This window comes from Populus nigra, chromosome 3, assembly GCF_951802175.1.
Source record: "Populus nigra chromosome 3, ddPopNigr1.1, whole genome shotgun sequence".
NCBI classification, from domain to species: Eukaryota; Viridiplantae; Streptophyta; class Magnoliopsida; order Malpighiales; family Salicaceae; genus Populus; species Populus nigra.
Genome location: NC_084854.1, coordinates 4,430,732 through 4,447,151, shown reverse-complemented (window position 1 = coordinate 4,447,151; position 16,420 = coordinate 4,430,732). Strand labels below are relative to the sequence as shown.

At 31.7% G+C, this 16,420-nt stretch overlaps 2 protein-coding genes across 2 annotated transcripts; one reads left to right on the top strand and one right to left on the bottom strand.

The window, feature by feature from the left end:
• Positions 1-3,715: 3,715 nt before the first annotated feature.
• On the top strand, positions 3,716-5,057 carry LOC133690380 (probable WRKY transcription factor 50). The gene is made up of 3 exons (XM_062110658.1): positions 3,716-4,029; positions 4,235-4,376; positions 4,582-5,057. The coding sequence occupies exons 1-3, from the start codon at positions 3,798-3,800 to the stop codon at positions 4,703-4,705; spliced, it is 498 nt and encodes a 165-aa protein (XP_061966642.1). The 5' UTR covers positions 3,716-3,797; the 3' UTR covers positions 4,706-5,057.
• Positions 5,058-11,394: 6,337 nt separating this feature from the next.
• On the bottom strand, positions 11,395-15,795 carry LOC133689749 (protein PLASTID MOVEMENT IMPAIRED 1-RELATED 2). The gene is made up of 3 exons (XM_062109761.1): positions 15,583-15,795; positions 12,882-15,260; positions 11,395-12,771 (listed from the first exon to the last, which is right to left on the bottom strand). The coding sequence occupies exons 2-3, from the start codon at positions 15,182-15,184 to the stop codon at positions 11,679-11,681; spliced, it is 3,396 nt and encodes a 1,131-aa protein (XP_061965745.1). The 5' UTR covers positions 15,185-15,260; positions 15,583-15,795; the 3' UTR covers positions 11,395-11,678.
• Between the last annotated feature and the right edge of the window lie 625 nt (positions 15,796-16,420).

Below are 16,420 nucleotides of genomic sequence, written 5' to 3'. Positions count from 1 at the left end.
GTCAATTATTTTTTGCATTTTAAAAATAGTTAAGATCTAAAAGTATTAGGTTTTTTTACAAAGTTATACCCAAAAATCTCAGGTTTGGTTGCAATACTTAATCCAAGAGTAATATTTATAATATTAATAATAACATTAAACTTGGGTTAACCCTTAGCATAAAAGTGTCTGGATTGCAATACCAGACCCAATAACATTGAACATGGGTCTGGCTGCAAGGTTGTGTCATAAAAGTGTGATAATTTAATAAATTAGTTAAAAAAAAAACCAACATGAAGAAAAAAACTAATGAAAAAAAGAAAAAAAATATGAACTAATTGGGTTAACCCTTCAAACCAGGTTAACTCGTCATACCTTGAATTTGCATCGTGAAAGCTTGATAGTTAAAAAGAAAAAAAACAAATTAATGGGTTAACCCAAAATTAACTGGGCTAACTCGTCAAATCATGTTAACCTGTCAAACCCAGAATCCGTGTAATGAAAGTGTGATAACTAAATAGAAAAAAATTTAACATTAAAAATTTAAATTAAACAAAAAAAATTATTTAAAAAAAAAAGCATCAGCCTTTTCACAGTGGACTGCACTGTGCAGTTCACAGTCAAAGGCATAAAAAAAACTAAAGGCATCAGTCGAGAACTACTTAGAAAAAAATTTAATATTAATAAACTAAATTAATTAAAAAGAAAAAAGAAAAGAAAAAAAAACCTCTAAGAAGAAAAAACACTAAATAGAAAGAAATTTAACATTAACAAACTAAACTAAACTAAACGAAAAAAATAATTAAAAAGAAAAAAAAACGCAAAAAATAAAATAAAATTCATGTTAACTCGTCAAACCAAGTTAACCCGTTAAACCCGGGATCTGTGTCATGAATGTATGGTAAATAAATAAAAAAAAAGTGAATATTAACAAACTGAACTAAACAAAAAAATTAATTAAAAAGAAAAAAAATCCGGGTTAACTCGTCAAACCATGTTAATATGTTAAACCCAGTATTTGTGTCATAAAATTCTGATAACTAAATAAAAAAAATTTAACATTAACAAACTAAATTAAACAAAAATATTTATGAAAATAATAATAATAAAAAATTGACGGGTCAACCCGGAATTAACTGGGTTCACCCGTGAAACCAGGTTAACCCGCGAAACTCGGGATATGTGTCATGAAAGTCTAATAACTAAATAGAAAGAAATTTAACATTAACAAACTAAACTAAACGAAAAAAATTAATTAAAAAAAATAAAGAAAAAAACAAAAAAAAATCTCAAAAAACATAAAAAAACAGCTAAAAAAACTTAGATAACCTAAAAAAAAAACATGCCTAAAGAAGGAATCAGTGTAACCTCTAAGAAGAAAAAACACTAAATAGAAAGAAATTTAACATTAACAAACTAAACTAAACTAAACGAAAAAAATAATTAAAAAGAAAAAAAAACGCAAAAAATAAAATAAAATTCATGTTAACTCGTCAAACCAAGTTAACCCGTTAAACCCGGGATCTGTGTCATGAATGTATGGTAAATAAATAAAAAAAAAGTGAATATTAACAAACTGAACTAAACAAAAAAATTAATTAAAAAGAAAAAAAATCCGGGTTAACTCGTCAAACCATGTTAATATGTTAAACCCAGTATTTGTGTCATGAAAGTCTGATAACTAAATAAAAAAAAATTTAACATTAACAAACTAAATTGAACAAAAATATTTATGAAAATAATAATAATAAAAAATTGACGGGTCAACCCGGAATTAACTGGGTTCACCCGTGAAACCAGGTTAACCCGTGAAACTCGGGATACGTGTCATAAAAGTCTAATAACTAAATAGAAAGAAATTTAACATTAACAAACTAAACTAAACGAAAAAAATTAATTAAAAAAAATAAAGAAAAAAGCAAAAAAAAAATCCCAAAAAACATAAAAAAACTTAGATGACCTAAAAAAAAAACATGTCTAAAGAAGGAATCAGTGTAACCTCTAAGAAGAAAAAAAAACTAAATAGAAAGAAATTTAACATTAACAAACTAAAGTAAACGAAACGAAAAAAATAAGTAAAAAGAAAAAAAAAGCAAAAAATAAAATAAAATTCATGTTAACTCGTTAAATCAAGTTAACCTGTTAAACCCAGGATCTGTGTCATGAATGTTTGGTAACTAAATAAAAAAAAAGTGAATATTAATAAACTGAACTAAACAAAAAAAATTAATTAAAAAGAAAAAAAATCGGGTTAACTCGTCAAACCATGCTAATCTGTTAAACCCAGTATTGTGTCATGAAAGTCTGATAACTAAATAAAAAAAAATTTAACATTAACAAACTAAATTAAACAAAAATATTTATGAAAATAATAATAAAAAAAATTGACAGGTCAACCCGGAATTAACTGGGTTCATCCGTGAAACCAGGTTAACCCGTGAAACTCGAGATATGTATCGTGAAAGTCTAATAACTAAATAGAAAAAAATTTAACATTAACAAACTAAAATAAACGAAAAAAATTAATTAAAAAAAATAAAGAAAAAAACAAAAAAAAATCCCAAAAAACACAAAAAAAACAGCTAAAAAAACTTAGATAAAAAAAAAAGGCCTAAAGAAGAAGTCAGTATTTTACTATGGACTGCACAGTACAGTTCACAGTAAAACACTGATTTCTTTTAGTTAGTTATAGTTTAATAAATGAATTCAGACCTTCTAATATTCATATTGGATGAACACATAAGATGTATCTCTGAAATGAAAAACCGGTCGTCCTTTCATATTTTGTACGTGCTTGTCACTGCCCAATAGGATTCCAGTTTTACCTAGACCAATGGATACTCACATGAATATACAAGAAGTTTTCAGACCTGTTTCGGATTGGGTTCGGGTAAAAACTAAATGTAAATCGTCATGTTTTGGGTTGGATATAGGTATTGGTCTACCAAAACCCGACCCAACTCAAAATAAATAAATAATTTTAAAATTTTAAATATTTACATGTATATAAAGCTAATTATACACTGAATAGTTGTAAATTATAAGTATTCAGGTTTTGGTTTCAAGTTTAAGAGTATTCAAGACCTTATTAAGATAGGTTTGGATATAAAAAATTTATATATGTTCGGTCCTATAAGTTAACTTGAGATTCAATTGAATTGCTTCTAGCTCAACATGAGTATAAAAAAATCAATTAGTAATTTATCTTATTTAATCCGGTCAACTTTATCAAAAATCAACTGTTATTATTATTTTTTCAAAACAATATTAATTTAATCTTAAAAAAAATCTAATTCAAGGAGAATCCAAAGTTAACTTATCTACTCTGTAACTCAAGTTTTAACAATCCAACCTCGAGGTTTAATAACTATTATCTTAATAAAAAAAAGGCTTGTGCTTCGAGAAATAATCTACTACACCCTCTTTTTTCTTTTAGAACTGTCACACTCAAATGACCCCATTATCATTTTTTTTTATACTTATAGCAATCTTCACCGTTGTGAAGGGGTTGGTCTAACCACGAGACCTAAAACCAAATTCACAAATATCAAGCCCAAGTCTTCCTCGAAGTCACCTTTGGTATGCCCCACCACCTTTAAATGTCAAGAAGCTAAAATGCTATGACTGACCATCAAACTTCCCGGTCACTTGGCATTAGCATTGAAGTTTCCTGCAACGTCACAGGAAGGTCGAAACGAAGCAGCCAACACTGGTTGCCATAAATAGAGACACTTAGATATATAATTCTATAATACTGAACATTCAGGTTGATTGCTTTGGTGATCAAGAGAATTATGATCTGATTTTTTTATACTAAGATGTCCAGTCCTAAGTTTAGCACACAGCAGGATACACCCGAGCTGAGTGACTACGCTCACGACCAGCTGTCCAATTTTGAGCTCTCAGAGTTCTTGACCTTCGATGAATGGATAGCGCTAGAAGAGGCTCCATCGTCCATAGCTTCCAGTTATGCCTGCAACCCGGTTTATAGAGCACATGTCGTTGGCGAGTCAGGTGGAAGTAGCAGCCCTCGTGAAGAGCTAAGTGGTGGTAAGCAAATTAAGTCATGAATTAATAAGCATGTACGTGCACATACATATTAAGAAGCCATGATAATTCTGGCAGCTTAGCCATTGCTGTAAGGATGTTGATAATTAGCAACCTGATATCTTTGTTTTCATTATATATTAATTCCATATATGTTTGTCGCACCCTCGTGTTTGTGGTAGTAATTAATTGCTCGTGTCTTATTTAGGAGAGGGTGAAGAAGGGCGAGAGAAGAAGGAAGCCAAAGAAAGGGTTGCTTTCAAAACAAAATCAGAGATTGAAATACTAGATGATGGGTACAAGTGGAGGAAATATGGGAAAAAGATGGTGAAGAATAGTCCAAACCCGAGGTAGATATTCATACAATGCTTCGTTACATATTTGTGCTTTGGATCATAGGCTAGATGAACGAGATTTATACTAAATATTTTACCAGTACTGTTAAGAAATTGCGAGCCATAACTTGATCAATGAGAGCTGCAGCTAAGATCAGTACTAATCTGCAATGCATATTGTCATAATGACCTTATAATAAAATCATGTGTTTGTTACCAGGAATTACTACAGGTGCTCGGTTGAAGGCTGCCCTGTGAAGAAGAGAGTAGAAAGAGACAGGGATGATCCAAGATATGTAATAACAACTTACGAGGGCATTCACACTCACCAGAGCTTTTCCTAATACTCAAGTACTGAAGTTGCATTGGCTCATGGTTTCAGATCCTCGGGCATGCTTGATATTGATGAACTTGTTAAAGATAACGTATTGCATCGATCTTGGTTTCACTTTGCTGCAATCTTTAAGAGAGTTGGAAAGCTCATGTACGACTTGCAAGAATATCAGACAACAGTCAGCTTTGCCAACTTCTTGACTAGCTATAATATAGGACGTTGAGTGGTTTTTTGGTACTAATTAATCGGGATCCCCTCTGTGCAATATTGTGTCAGATACAATTTCAGCTGTTCTTAATTATGTGCTATGAGCATGCGTTCTCGTTCTTATAAATTAAGTTTGATAATTGATTATTAAATTACTTCGTTCGGCTTCTCTTTCAATAGCTATACTGTATATATTTATCACAGGAGTTCTTGAAATTTAACAATCAGTAAGCAATTTGCACCAATTCGCATTTACATATCGATCGTTAGAAATTGAAATAATATTTTTTAGATCATGTTGTTATAATAAAATTTTAATTATGTCTTTCTGTATATAATAAGAGTGATAGAAAAAGAAAAGTTGTTTTAACCAGAAAAAGAAAAGAAAAAGAAAACAAATTTTATAGTTTAAGTTAGTTAATTTGATATATGATAAAAATAGACATGATCAAATACTGAATTATAAATTAATATGATATGCTAAGAATTATATATCTTAGTCATGTCTCATATATATATATATATATATATATATATATATATATATATATAGCATTAATAAATATTATAAGCATCCTCGATCGTGTATAAATTTCTTCATGAATATACCTTTTCATCAAATACTGTAATAACTAAAGTTATAATAAAGTTAGTTTGGTAAGTTAGTAATCAGAAATCGAAACTCAAATTTGATAATAAAATTAAAATATATTCTTGAAATTTGGTTTTGATTACAAACGTTTAATAAATATTTTTATAGTTAAAAAATATCTTGTAAATGTTTGAGAGAAAATAAAACTTGATATAGATCATTTGATGTCAAATAATAATATTTAATTTTAAATATTATGAAATTGCAGTGTATTTTTCCACTACAATGACTATTATATATAACAATATTTCTAATTAAACTCAATTATTCAAAGGATTCCTTTATTTTGAACGAAATCTATTTATATCAAAAGTAAGAACTCCCTATAAGAAAAAAGTAAAATCAGACAATAACTAAGAATTCCCTATAAGAAAAAAGGTAAGAAAGTATCCAAAATAATAATTTTATGGATTTAATTTGATGTAATTTTAATATGATTGTTTTTTATTGACTTGTTTTAAGTATTTTTAAAGTTTTAATTGTCAAAGCATTTAACCAAAGAATTTTAGGTTTAGCATTAGTTAAAAAAAGAAAAACTTCAATTGGGAAAGAAATCATGGTTTTTTAAGGCTAATCGCAAAAAGGACATCTGACCTAATTTTGAGGTCAATCCCCGCGGCGACTGATGAGTGATGACATATAAAACAAGAAAAGATTTGTGCCTGGTTCAAATTTTGGCAAGTTTGGAGAGGGGACAGAGAGAGTAGCAATAGAATGGGAACGGAGGAGAAGAGACGGGGACAAAAGTGTTTTGGATAAACTTAAAAGGAGATGCTTTTGATATTTTATAAATAAAAAAAACAAAATATTTTAATGGTATTGCCGGTGGTGTAAAGTGAAAATTTTCTGAAAGGATATGGAAAATGTAATTTATATATGATGATGCTTCTAAAATCCAGAATGCTAGGGAAATTATTTTTTAAAGTGTTTGGATGATGAATGATCACGTGTTCATGTTAATCTTTCATTCTTCATAACTGAGGATTCCAAGGGTTAGTGACAAAGACTAAATTTCATGCAAAACAATCTATATTTTAGGATTTTAGAGACTCTCCGATAATAAAGTCAGTGACTTTATTATGAGAAGTTGCAGTAAATGAGCATTAGATTTTAAGAACAATAAAGTTTATTCTTAGTTAATAACGATAAATATTGAGAATAAGTTGTAAGAGAGTGAATCCTTAGACCTAACGCGTAGTCGAGCCTAGAGAAATTAGATCTGACATCTTGTCAAACCCTCTTGCCATGAGCCTTGGTCTTTATTGAGCTTCTATAATGGATCTTCTTTCTCTTGATCCTTTCTAGGCTTTATGAGGAAAAAAAAGGATTTTAGTATGAAATACATCGATCTATTTGGAGCCTCCAAGTCTTGGCGTATTTAATGCACAAAAATCTTGAAAAGGCCATCATCTTTAATTGAGAAATCTTCTTAACTTCCTCCTGCATTTTGTCTTCTCAATGTAGAACTGTTGAGATTCTTGAGGCTAGACATCACATTCTTATTAAAAGGGATCTTTCTCGAGAATTAAAACGGCAGCTCACCATTAATGCAGCAATTTAGTAGACTTATAGGGATTTGTGATTACATGATGGGTCACTTATCCAATGATGGGGATGATAAATCATTTTCTTTATAATTCTAGCCGCTTACCCTTTTTTTTTCTTTATCTTTTCCCAGTCTTTTGTCAGTTTTTTCTTTGAAGATTTTCTTTAAGTTTATCTCTTCCTCTTCGTCTTGCATTCCTTTGTTACTCCTTTTCTTAAAAAAAAAAAAGACTTCTATAAGGATAAATTTGATTCTAGAGGTGTAAACATCGTTTCACCAAGTGTTTCAAGAGGTTTTTATGGAAGAGAAAAGTCACCCCAAACCCTTGTAGATAAGGCTCCCAACAATTTGAGTGGAAGGGAGGTGGCTTTTCAATAGTCAACAACCTGAAGCCTACGTGGCTTTATTGCCTTTTAGAAGAGAGAAAAATCAATAAGGAGACCTTATCTTCTACTCAGAGGTGCTTTGAAATTACAGCCCCCTTATGCATGGATGAATTGGGATATTCATTCCCTCTTTAAAGGTTTATTAATGATGTTTTTAGATATTATAGGTTAGGCTTGGGACAACGACACCCTAGCAAGTGAGTGATATTATCAACATTTGACAAGTTTCTTGGGTTTATCTGTATAGAGCCTATCATAAATCTCTTCAAGGTTTATTACCAATTGGTCAAGAGTACCTGTGATGGTAGCAATATTTAGTGGTTATTTACTTTTGCTAATAGGCCTAGCTAAGTCATGAGAAAAGCTATAAAAGATAAGCTCGTGCACCTAAAGAAATATAGAGGGAGGTGGCTAATCATAAGGTACAGTGGGGTAGTAAGTTATTGGGGAGATATTTATCAAATCTAGGGTTGCTCATTTCAATGGAAGGTACCTCCTCATGATATGAACAACAAGCCTTGTTTGATTCTTGGTGAGGAGGAAACTCTTGTAGTATTGACTTCTACTTTAACTAAATACATAGTCTTCAATGCTGCTTTTTATCTTGTTTTCATGCCTAATTTTGATGATATATTTTCTATCAGAGCTGATGCTGCCTATAAGAAAAAATATTTGGCTAAAAAGCTTGTGCTGAATATATATATATATATATATATATATATATATATATATATATATATATATATATATATAAAAGCATCCTCCTGCCTAATTTCATGCCTAATTTTAATGATATATTTTCTATTAGAGCTGATGCTGCCTACAAGGAAAAATATTTGGCTAAAAAACTTGTGCTTAAAATATATATAAAAGCATCCTCCTGTACAATTTTTTTCTTGAATATACCTTTTCAAATAAATAATAACAATTTAAAATAAAATTAGTTTGATAAGTTGATTACAATGTATGCTCAAAAATTTAATAATAAATTAACAATATATTTCTTGAAGTTTGGATTCGATTAAAAATATTAGTAAATATTTACAGTTTTAAAATCCTTGTAAATGTTTAAGAGAAAATAAAACTTGATAGATGATTAGATCTTAGATAATAATATTTAGATGATGTTTGACTATGCGGGTGCAGCTGCATTTTAATTAAAATGTATTTTGCAGCAGTTTGGTAATGAAAAAAAAGTAAGTTACTGTTCATGGATTCCACATGTTTTTTACGTTTGGAATGCAGGTAATGAAAAGCAATGAATTCATGCTTTTCACGCACTATACATGCTAATTGCACTGTTCACTGAACAGTGAAATTAGCATGAACAGTGTACACTAATACACTGTTCATGTGAACAGTGCAAGAGAATTGCACTGTTCACTTTTTTTTTTTTCAGTGTGTTAAATTTTTTAACTTTTTTTTTTAAAAAAAACACTAGTTTAAAGTGAATTAAATTCACTCGTATTGTGATGTGAACAATATTTTTTTTCTAAAAAACTAGTATAGAGTGAATTAAATTCACTTGTACTGTAATATCAATTTTATATCTGATAATATTTTATTTACGCTCAAAAAATTATGAAAACTATAGTTCTTATCGGATGAATTTTAGATGTAATAGAATTATAAATAGTTTAATGGAATAATAAAAAATATTTTATATAAAGTATTTTTTATTTCATGATGTAATAGGAGTAATTAATTTTACAATATTTAAATTTAAAACCATCAATATTAATATATATTTTTTAAAATTATTTTATAACCTCAATTTCAAAAGCATTTTAAACCAAACACATTAAACTACTTTTTCTTCAACCTCAATTTCAACTACAATTTTAACCAAACACCTATTTTTTTTAATCAACCTCAACTAAAATTACTTTTTATAAAACAATTTTTTTTAAACCACAACCACAATAATTACCGCAATACCAAACACACCCTTAATTTTAGATATTACGAAATTGTGGTGTGTTTTTCTGCTACAATTACTATTATATTACAATATTTGTAAAAGCTACCCGTTTTTGCCATGACCCATTTTAACTCCTCCAGACCGCAATTATGAATCAGAAACCACAAAAACACAACTGGCAGTCCAGCCGGCGAGAATATAGAAGCAACCTGTATTTGAAATATATGAAATATCATTTCAGAAATTCTCCAATGAATCAAGAATTAGTAGAAATCCTAGGAAAAAAAATAGTTAGTCAGCCGTTGACATCACTGTTGTTAGAAATTTGTTTTAAAAACATTTAAATATTATCCATTTATTTTTATTTTTAAAGTTAAGATTTTATGGGCTCTGAAAATAATATAAAACATTAACTTATTTAAAATATATTAGGGATGAATGACAATCTAAAATTCTTTGTTAATATGTTTTGTAAACTCAAAAATATTTAATTTCACTTTGAAAAAATATAATATTTTCTTGTAACTTGTATAGTAGGAAGTTAAAGAATTAAAATTAATTTTTAAGTCACCAAAACTTTTAAATATCTATGCTAAGTGGGTTTTGGGTTTAAATTATTCTTGCTCGACACAAGCTAAGAGCCTCGGTTTGGGTTTAATTTTGAGACCAATAAAGAATTATTTTTTTTGTTAATCTAAGAATAAACAATCTAAATAATAACTTTTCTCTTTCTAAAAAAATCTATTTTCTAAGAAAAAAGTCTGATTTTTAGGACAAAAACTGTTAAGTTTTTTTTTTTTTTTAATGGCAGGTAATTAAGGTAATGGCTATTCTGCCTTCCTTTGTTTTTTTTACAACATTGGCTCTTCTGCCTTCCTCTCTTTTATTTTTTTCCCAACATTTTCTATCTTTTTTTTCCTTGGATCATTCTAGATTTTAAGTTCAAATTTTTCAAAGACAGATTTTTGAATCAGTTTTTCTAGTTTATTTTCTTTTATAATTAGTATTGTTAAAATTTTAATTAATTCGTTTTCATCAAGTGACAACCAATAATATTTTAAAGATAAATATATATTTTTTGACAACAACATAATCTATATATATATATTAGGTGCTTCGACAAGTATATAATTCATTTAATATATTTTATATTTTCATGCATGCTTTGTCCATTCGGGTGTAGTTTTGTTCTTAAACTTGTAAAGCTATTTCAATTTGTTGTTTTATGTTTGTGCTAATATATTTTTAAATAATTATATAACTTTGTTAAATTTATTAATATTAAACTTGTATTTAGTCTTGTATTGTGCAAACTACATCTACAAAATCCAAACATCAACATGCCAGCATAATCTTTAGAAAATAACTAGAAATTAAGTGACTAACAAGAGACCTACATGTATAATAGCAGATCACGTTCAACCTCACAAATCAATGACAAACGAGCTACCGAATTGCCTTAGAAAAAGAAACTACGTTCATAAACAATGATAAGGAAAACAAATCCATCTCTTCTCCGCCTGTCAAGCATAGGGTTCTGCCGGCCACAGTAGTTCATGAGACTGGAGAGGGTTTAGTTCATTTATGCCTAAGATAAGCTTACCGACCCCATGTAACTTATTCAAGTGCATAGGTTTTTTTGAGATCAAAACCCGCTGAAGACTTGCATAAATATTAGGATTCAAACTCCTTGCCACGCCCAAAAAACCATTGCAATCCAAGATAGTTCAACGAATTTTATATGAATAAATACAATATCAAGAGTACTGTAATATTCAACTCTCAGGTCATTTACTTCATCCATCTATTCATTAAAATTCATTCGTTATATTCATCTCTATTCCCTCAAAAAAATAGTTTTGTATCTCTCTCTTAACATATATAAATATAGAGGCTGTATATATATCCTATGGTTTTCCAATAGCAATTGATTACAGTATTGTTACTGACAGGAATATGACTGTTGCGAATGCAACAAAGCAAAGCATTAAAAACATTTGATTTTACAAAAAGAATTGAAGGAATTCAGCAATGTATTCTTGTTCGACAATTCTGTAGCATCAACAAACAATATGCAACTGCAGGTTTTATATATCTCACCATTTTCACAGGGTCCGTTAGACCGATCAAGTATATTTGTTCGCTAAATCTATTCTGAGCATGCTATCCAGTCTTGCTATGTTCAAAAACTCAATAGACCAAGTAGCAAGGTTAAATGTGCTCAGTTCATGCTAAATACCTTGTAAGAGCAATACTCAAATTTTCACAGTTTCATCCAGGAAAGATGACATTAGGGTTCCGTACGTGTGGAACAAATCCTGCCAGCTCTTTCCAACTAGTTACTGTGTCCTTAGCTTGAGAGCTTATGCTCCACAAGATATCACCTGCCTCCACCTTTCTGATTAGTTGTGGGTATGCTAATACAATGGCCTTCGACTTCGAAAATGGTTGCTTGTACGACTTAGACATGCCACTTGCCACCAGCCAGCGTGTCCCAGATTGTTGCTGTGTTTTGGTAGCCCAATGTTGTGTCTTGCCAGGTTCAGCATTCAACCCTGAAACATGGACTTCAGTGATTTTAAACCAAAGACAACCATTCTTTTCATACTGGATCCATTCATGATCATCTTCTTCATTTCTACTTCTTTCTAACACCGAACCATACACTTTTGACATGGGATGGATAGAAGTCCTCTCCACTTGGATTAGAGCAAGCATCGGAGCACCAACTGGCTCAAAATTTCGAAGAGGATCCCTAAGCAGTATCTTGAGAGCTATCGTGAGGTTGTTCCCCAACAAACCATGCTTTCCACCAGATGCTGTACCCCAATTAATGTCTCCTGTAAACCTTCCATTAAAATCTATGCACTTAGCACGATGGGCTGCAAGGATCCTTATTGTGTGCTCATCAACTTCATCTTCCTCGCTGATGATTCCAGCATCAAGTCTCAACCACTCCTCCAATGTTATAGAGAGAGACAATAATCCGTCAGCACCACTGTCAGCATCTTCGGCATCAAGATGGTGCAATTCTGCACCTCCCAAACTGAGAAACCCAACAAGATTGACATCCTTCCCTTCAAAAGCCAGCATCTTTCCAGGAGACTGGGGACTGATGCTTGATGGTGCCGCTTCCTCAGACATGCCGGACTGGATTCTCAACCCTTCAATGGACATGGCATCAATCTTTTTCATTGCCAAAGGTGCAAGATCTTCAAGACTAACATATTCCCAGTCTACCTCACTGCCGATAAGGCTGGACTTTATGTTATTAAAGAACTGATGAGAACAAACTCCTTCAATTTCCTTTCTCCGATTAAACAGATCTTTCCCAAACAATGATTCACGACACAAAGGAGCCTTCCTGTGACAGCAATGAGAAAATAAGATCCAATAAGGAAACATGTAAAATGACTTTTTCAATGATAAGAAATTAGGCAAACATGCTTCAATGCAATTCATATGCTCACCAACCTTTCAGTAATATCCTCTGCTATTTGTTGCAATATCTTCCCGGTGATATCCTCCAAAGGCATTAATTTGTTTGTCAGCAGAGATAGTTTTGTGATGCCAACCGATGCCAGATACTGTAATATCTCCATAATATCAGAACCTAATTCTGCGGGTAGCACTACAGGACAAGAAACTTGCATAACTAAGCTCCCTGCATTTTTAGAATTTCTGAAAAGAGAAGGATTCATAGACCGCAGACAACCTCCATCATTGGTATGGATAAAGGGTCCAAAGCCATCTCCAAGTGGAGGTAATTCAACTTGTTTCTCAGGAAGAAGCTCAATTGGACTCCCAAATCCATCAGAGCAATAACGTGGAGAATTCTGAAAGGCCCCCTCATCTAAGCCCCATTCTCTCATTAAAGCTTCTGTCTCCAAGTCTTCAAGCACCTTCACCTTCCTTCTTCCACTTAGCAACTGACTTGCTCTCCAATGCTCCTGCTCAGCAGCCTGAATAACCAGAGATAAATCAAGATCATCAGAAAGGTCCTCATAACTAGACCCAGCCTGAGCAATGCAACCCAATTCTTCATGCTCTCTGTTTCCATCAAAATCTATGATGAAGCTGCCGGAAGCTATGGCTTCTTTTTCAAACTCTCTTAACAAGCGCTCTCTAGGAGACTCAGGTTCACTATCTGAACTCAGACCAAATGGACTATGCTCAATTCCCAGCATATTTAAAAAATCACTTGCAACAGATGTGGTAAATTCATCCAGGCTCGGCGATTTCTTTGCCAATTTATTAGCCTTGTAATTTGATTTAGTTTCCATGAAGTTTTCATTCTCTAGAAACTTGTTCATAGCAAGCTGGGATTCCAACTTCTCAGATTCTGAAATGAGCTGGTTATTAAAAGCTGATTCCAGATCTTCCATAATTGATCCTTTCCTACTTGCACTATTCTCTTCATGTTTGCAGTCATCCATTAAAACCTCATCTACATGTCCATGGAAAATATTTCCCTCCGAATGGAACTTTGTCTCTTCATCAGGGGCTATATCATCATCCTTGATTATTTCATCCAAGTCAATGGTTTCAATTGCAGAACCATCAGTAGTCTGAACATCATCTTGTTCTGGTTCCATTTGTTCCATTTGTTCCATTTCAGATGTTTCTATCCCCTGCTCAACAACAGTAAACTCAATATCACACTCATTTCCACGGTCAGCTTCATCAAGCTCAAAATCCAAGTGAAACTTTGGTTTGAGTTGCTGCATCTGGCCAGATAATGCGTCAAGTTTTTCTGAATTCTGCCAGTTCACCTCATCGAGTTTTTCATATAGAAAATTTATTGACTTGGAGAGTTCCAATCCCAAATTTGATGAAACATCATGGTAACTCTTCGCATCAACAGATTGAGAAGAGAGAGGAGGCCGACGATTTAAATCACTAGGAACACTTTCAAGTCGCCGAAGCATTCCATTACTGTTAGTGTGCCCAATACCTGTTTCGGGATCCACTGCAGGCCTATCATGCACTAAATTTAGAAGGTCAGAGACACTCATATTACTTCTTGATTCAACAAAATTGTCTCTCAATACCGAGAAACCAAAGCTAACATTTAGAGTAGCACCCTTAGCCTTGCCCTCAAGCTTATAGCTTGTAGTCCATTTATCAGTACTTTTCTCCCCCTCCAGTTCCTCCGAATTCAATGGCAACAACAGTGTCAGATCTACCCACTGTTTCCCCATGTCAATGCCTGGAGCCCCAATTATGGATGCATAAATCAAGAAAAGCTTCATTTCATACTTTGCTGCATGATAGGGCCCACTTCTTGAACCATATACGGAACATTTATGCATCAAAGTCTCATCAAATTCAGCAATTCCCTTCAAAACCTTTGCTGCACATGTCTGCAAAACCACATCCTTCCTCTTCCAATGCACAGACAAATTCATACCATTAAAACTCGGGGGTAACCCTTCAATAGAATGCACGTGGAGAAAGAAACAAATATTGAACTTTTGACGACCAATGTGGGCTAAAGCTTTCAAGGGCTTCTTCCAATTCCATGCTGATGATGATTTCTTGTCCTTATATGACACAGTTTCATTAAAACTTTGTGGGTTCAGACTCGATTTTGATTCTGATAAGCGGGGTTTCTCAACTGATTTAGATCGAGCACTGGATGGGGAAATCAAAGCCTTTTGTGGGGTTTTATGCAAGTATAGGGCTTTGCTTATTGCCTCAATGTCTCTCAGCAGTTGACCACTATTCGAACTTCCATCACCATCACCATTTCTAGACTCAGCTTTCGAAAGCATCATTTTGGCATCATCAAAACAAAGAACCTCTCACATACAACCCAATTCTCAATAGAACATCTTGCCAATTCAGTTTTCACTGTTTAATGATTCACAAAAGATAAATAAGTATCCACAATTTAATCAATCAGAGATTACTGGATGCATCAAATAACAAACAAAGAAACAACCCCTTCAGATAAGCGAAACCCAGATCACTTTAGCCAAAGGGAAATCACATGAAACCCCAAAAATGCAAAATGAAAAAAAAAATAACATACCAGTCAATCTTGAACTTCTCATTCAATTCAAATAAATAAATAAGCACTTACATCGTACAAAAAGAACCAATCTTTTTAACTTCTAAGAAATCAAATCAAATGAGCACTAAAAATTAACAAAAGATAGAATAGTTAACTTACAGTGATTAAAGTCAGTTCCCAATGATCAAATTTTGTTTCAATAGCTAAGCTCTGGATGGGTCCAAAACAGGGAAAAGAAAGGTCGAAGGAAATGGGGATAAAAATATGATAATTGAAGTTGGTTATACCGGTAATTTATCGGGGATCGTGTCTTGTCTTCTGAAAAGTTTTCACGAGATTTGAGTGAGAAAATCAATGTTTTGTCTGCGTTAGTGTTAGATAACGCAGTTGACATTATGCCTTTTTTTAATATTTTGTTTTATTTTTATTTAAAATTATTTTTTGATTTTTTAAAATTGTTTTAATTGGTTGGTGATAAAAACGATACAAACAAATCCACATTAATGATTTTGCATTTGATCTGCCATTGTACTTCGTACTGAGAACTTTTGAATTACAAAAGAACCTATATTATTATCCGTGCAACGGTAAATTTCAAATCAAATTTGTTTTGGATGTAAAAATTTTTGTTAAAATGTTTTTTAATTAAAAAATCAAACAATCTGATTAATTCAGAAAGTTAAAAAAACAATAGGATAACCAATAAAACTATAGTTTAACTTGAAAGAAAAACAAGATAATATTTTTTAAAAAAATAATAAAATAATAGTATATTAAATCGATTCAGGTTAATCTTTTAAATTTGTTATCCAAGTCATGAGACTATAATAACATTATAGTAAAAAATTCAAAAAATTTATCAAACCTAATTTCCCAATCAACTCAAAATTTAATGATGAAATTAAAAATAAAATTCAACTAAAAAAAAGTCGAGTCAACTCAGGTTAACCGTGGTTATGAGATTATGATAATCTCATAGAAAGTAAATCGAAACAAC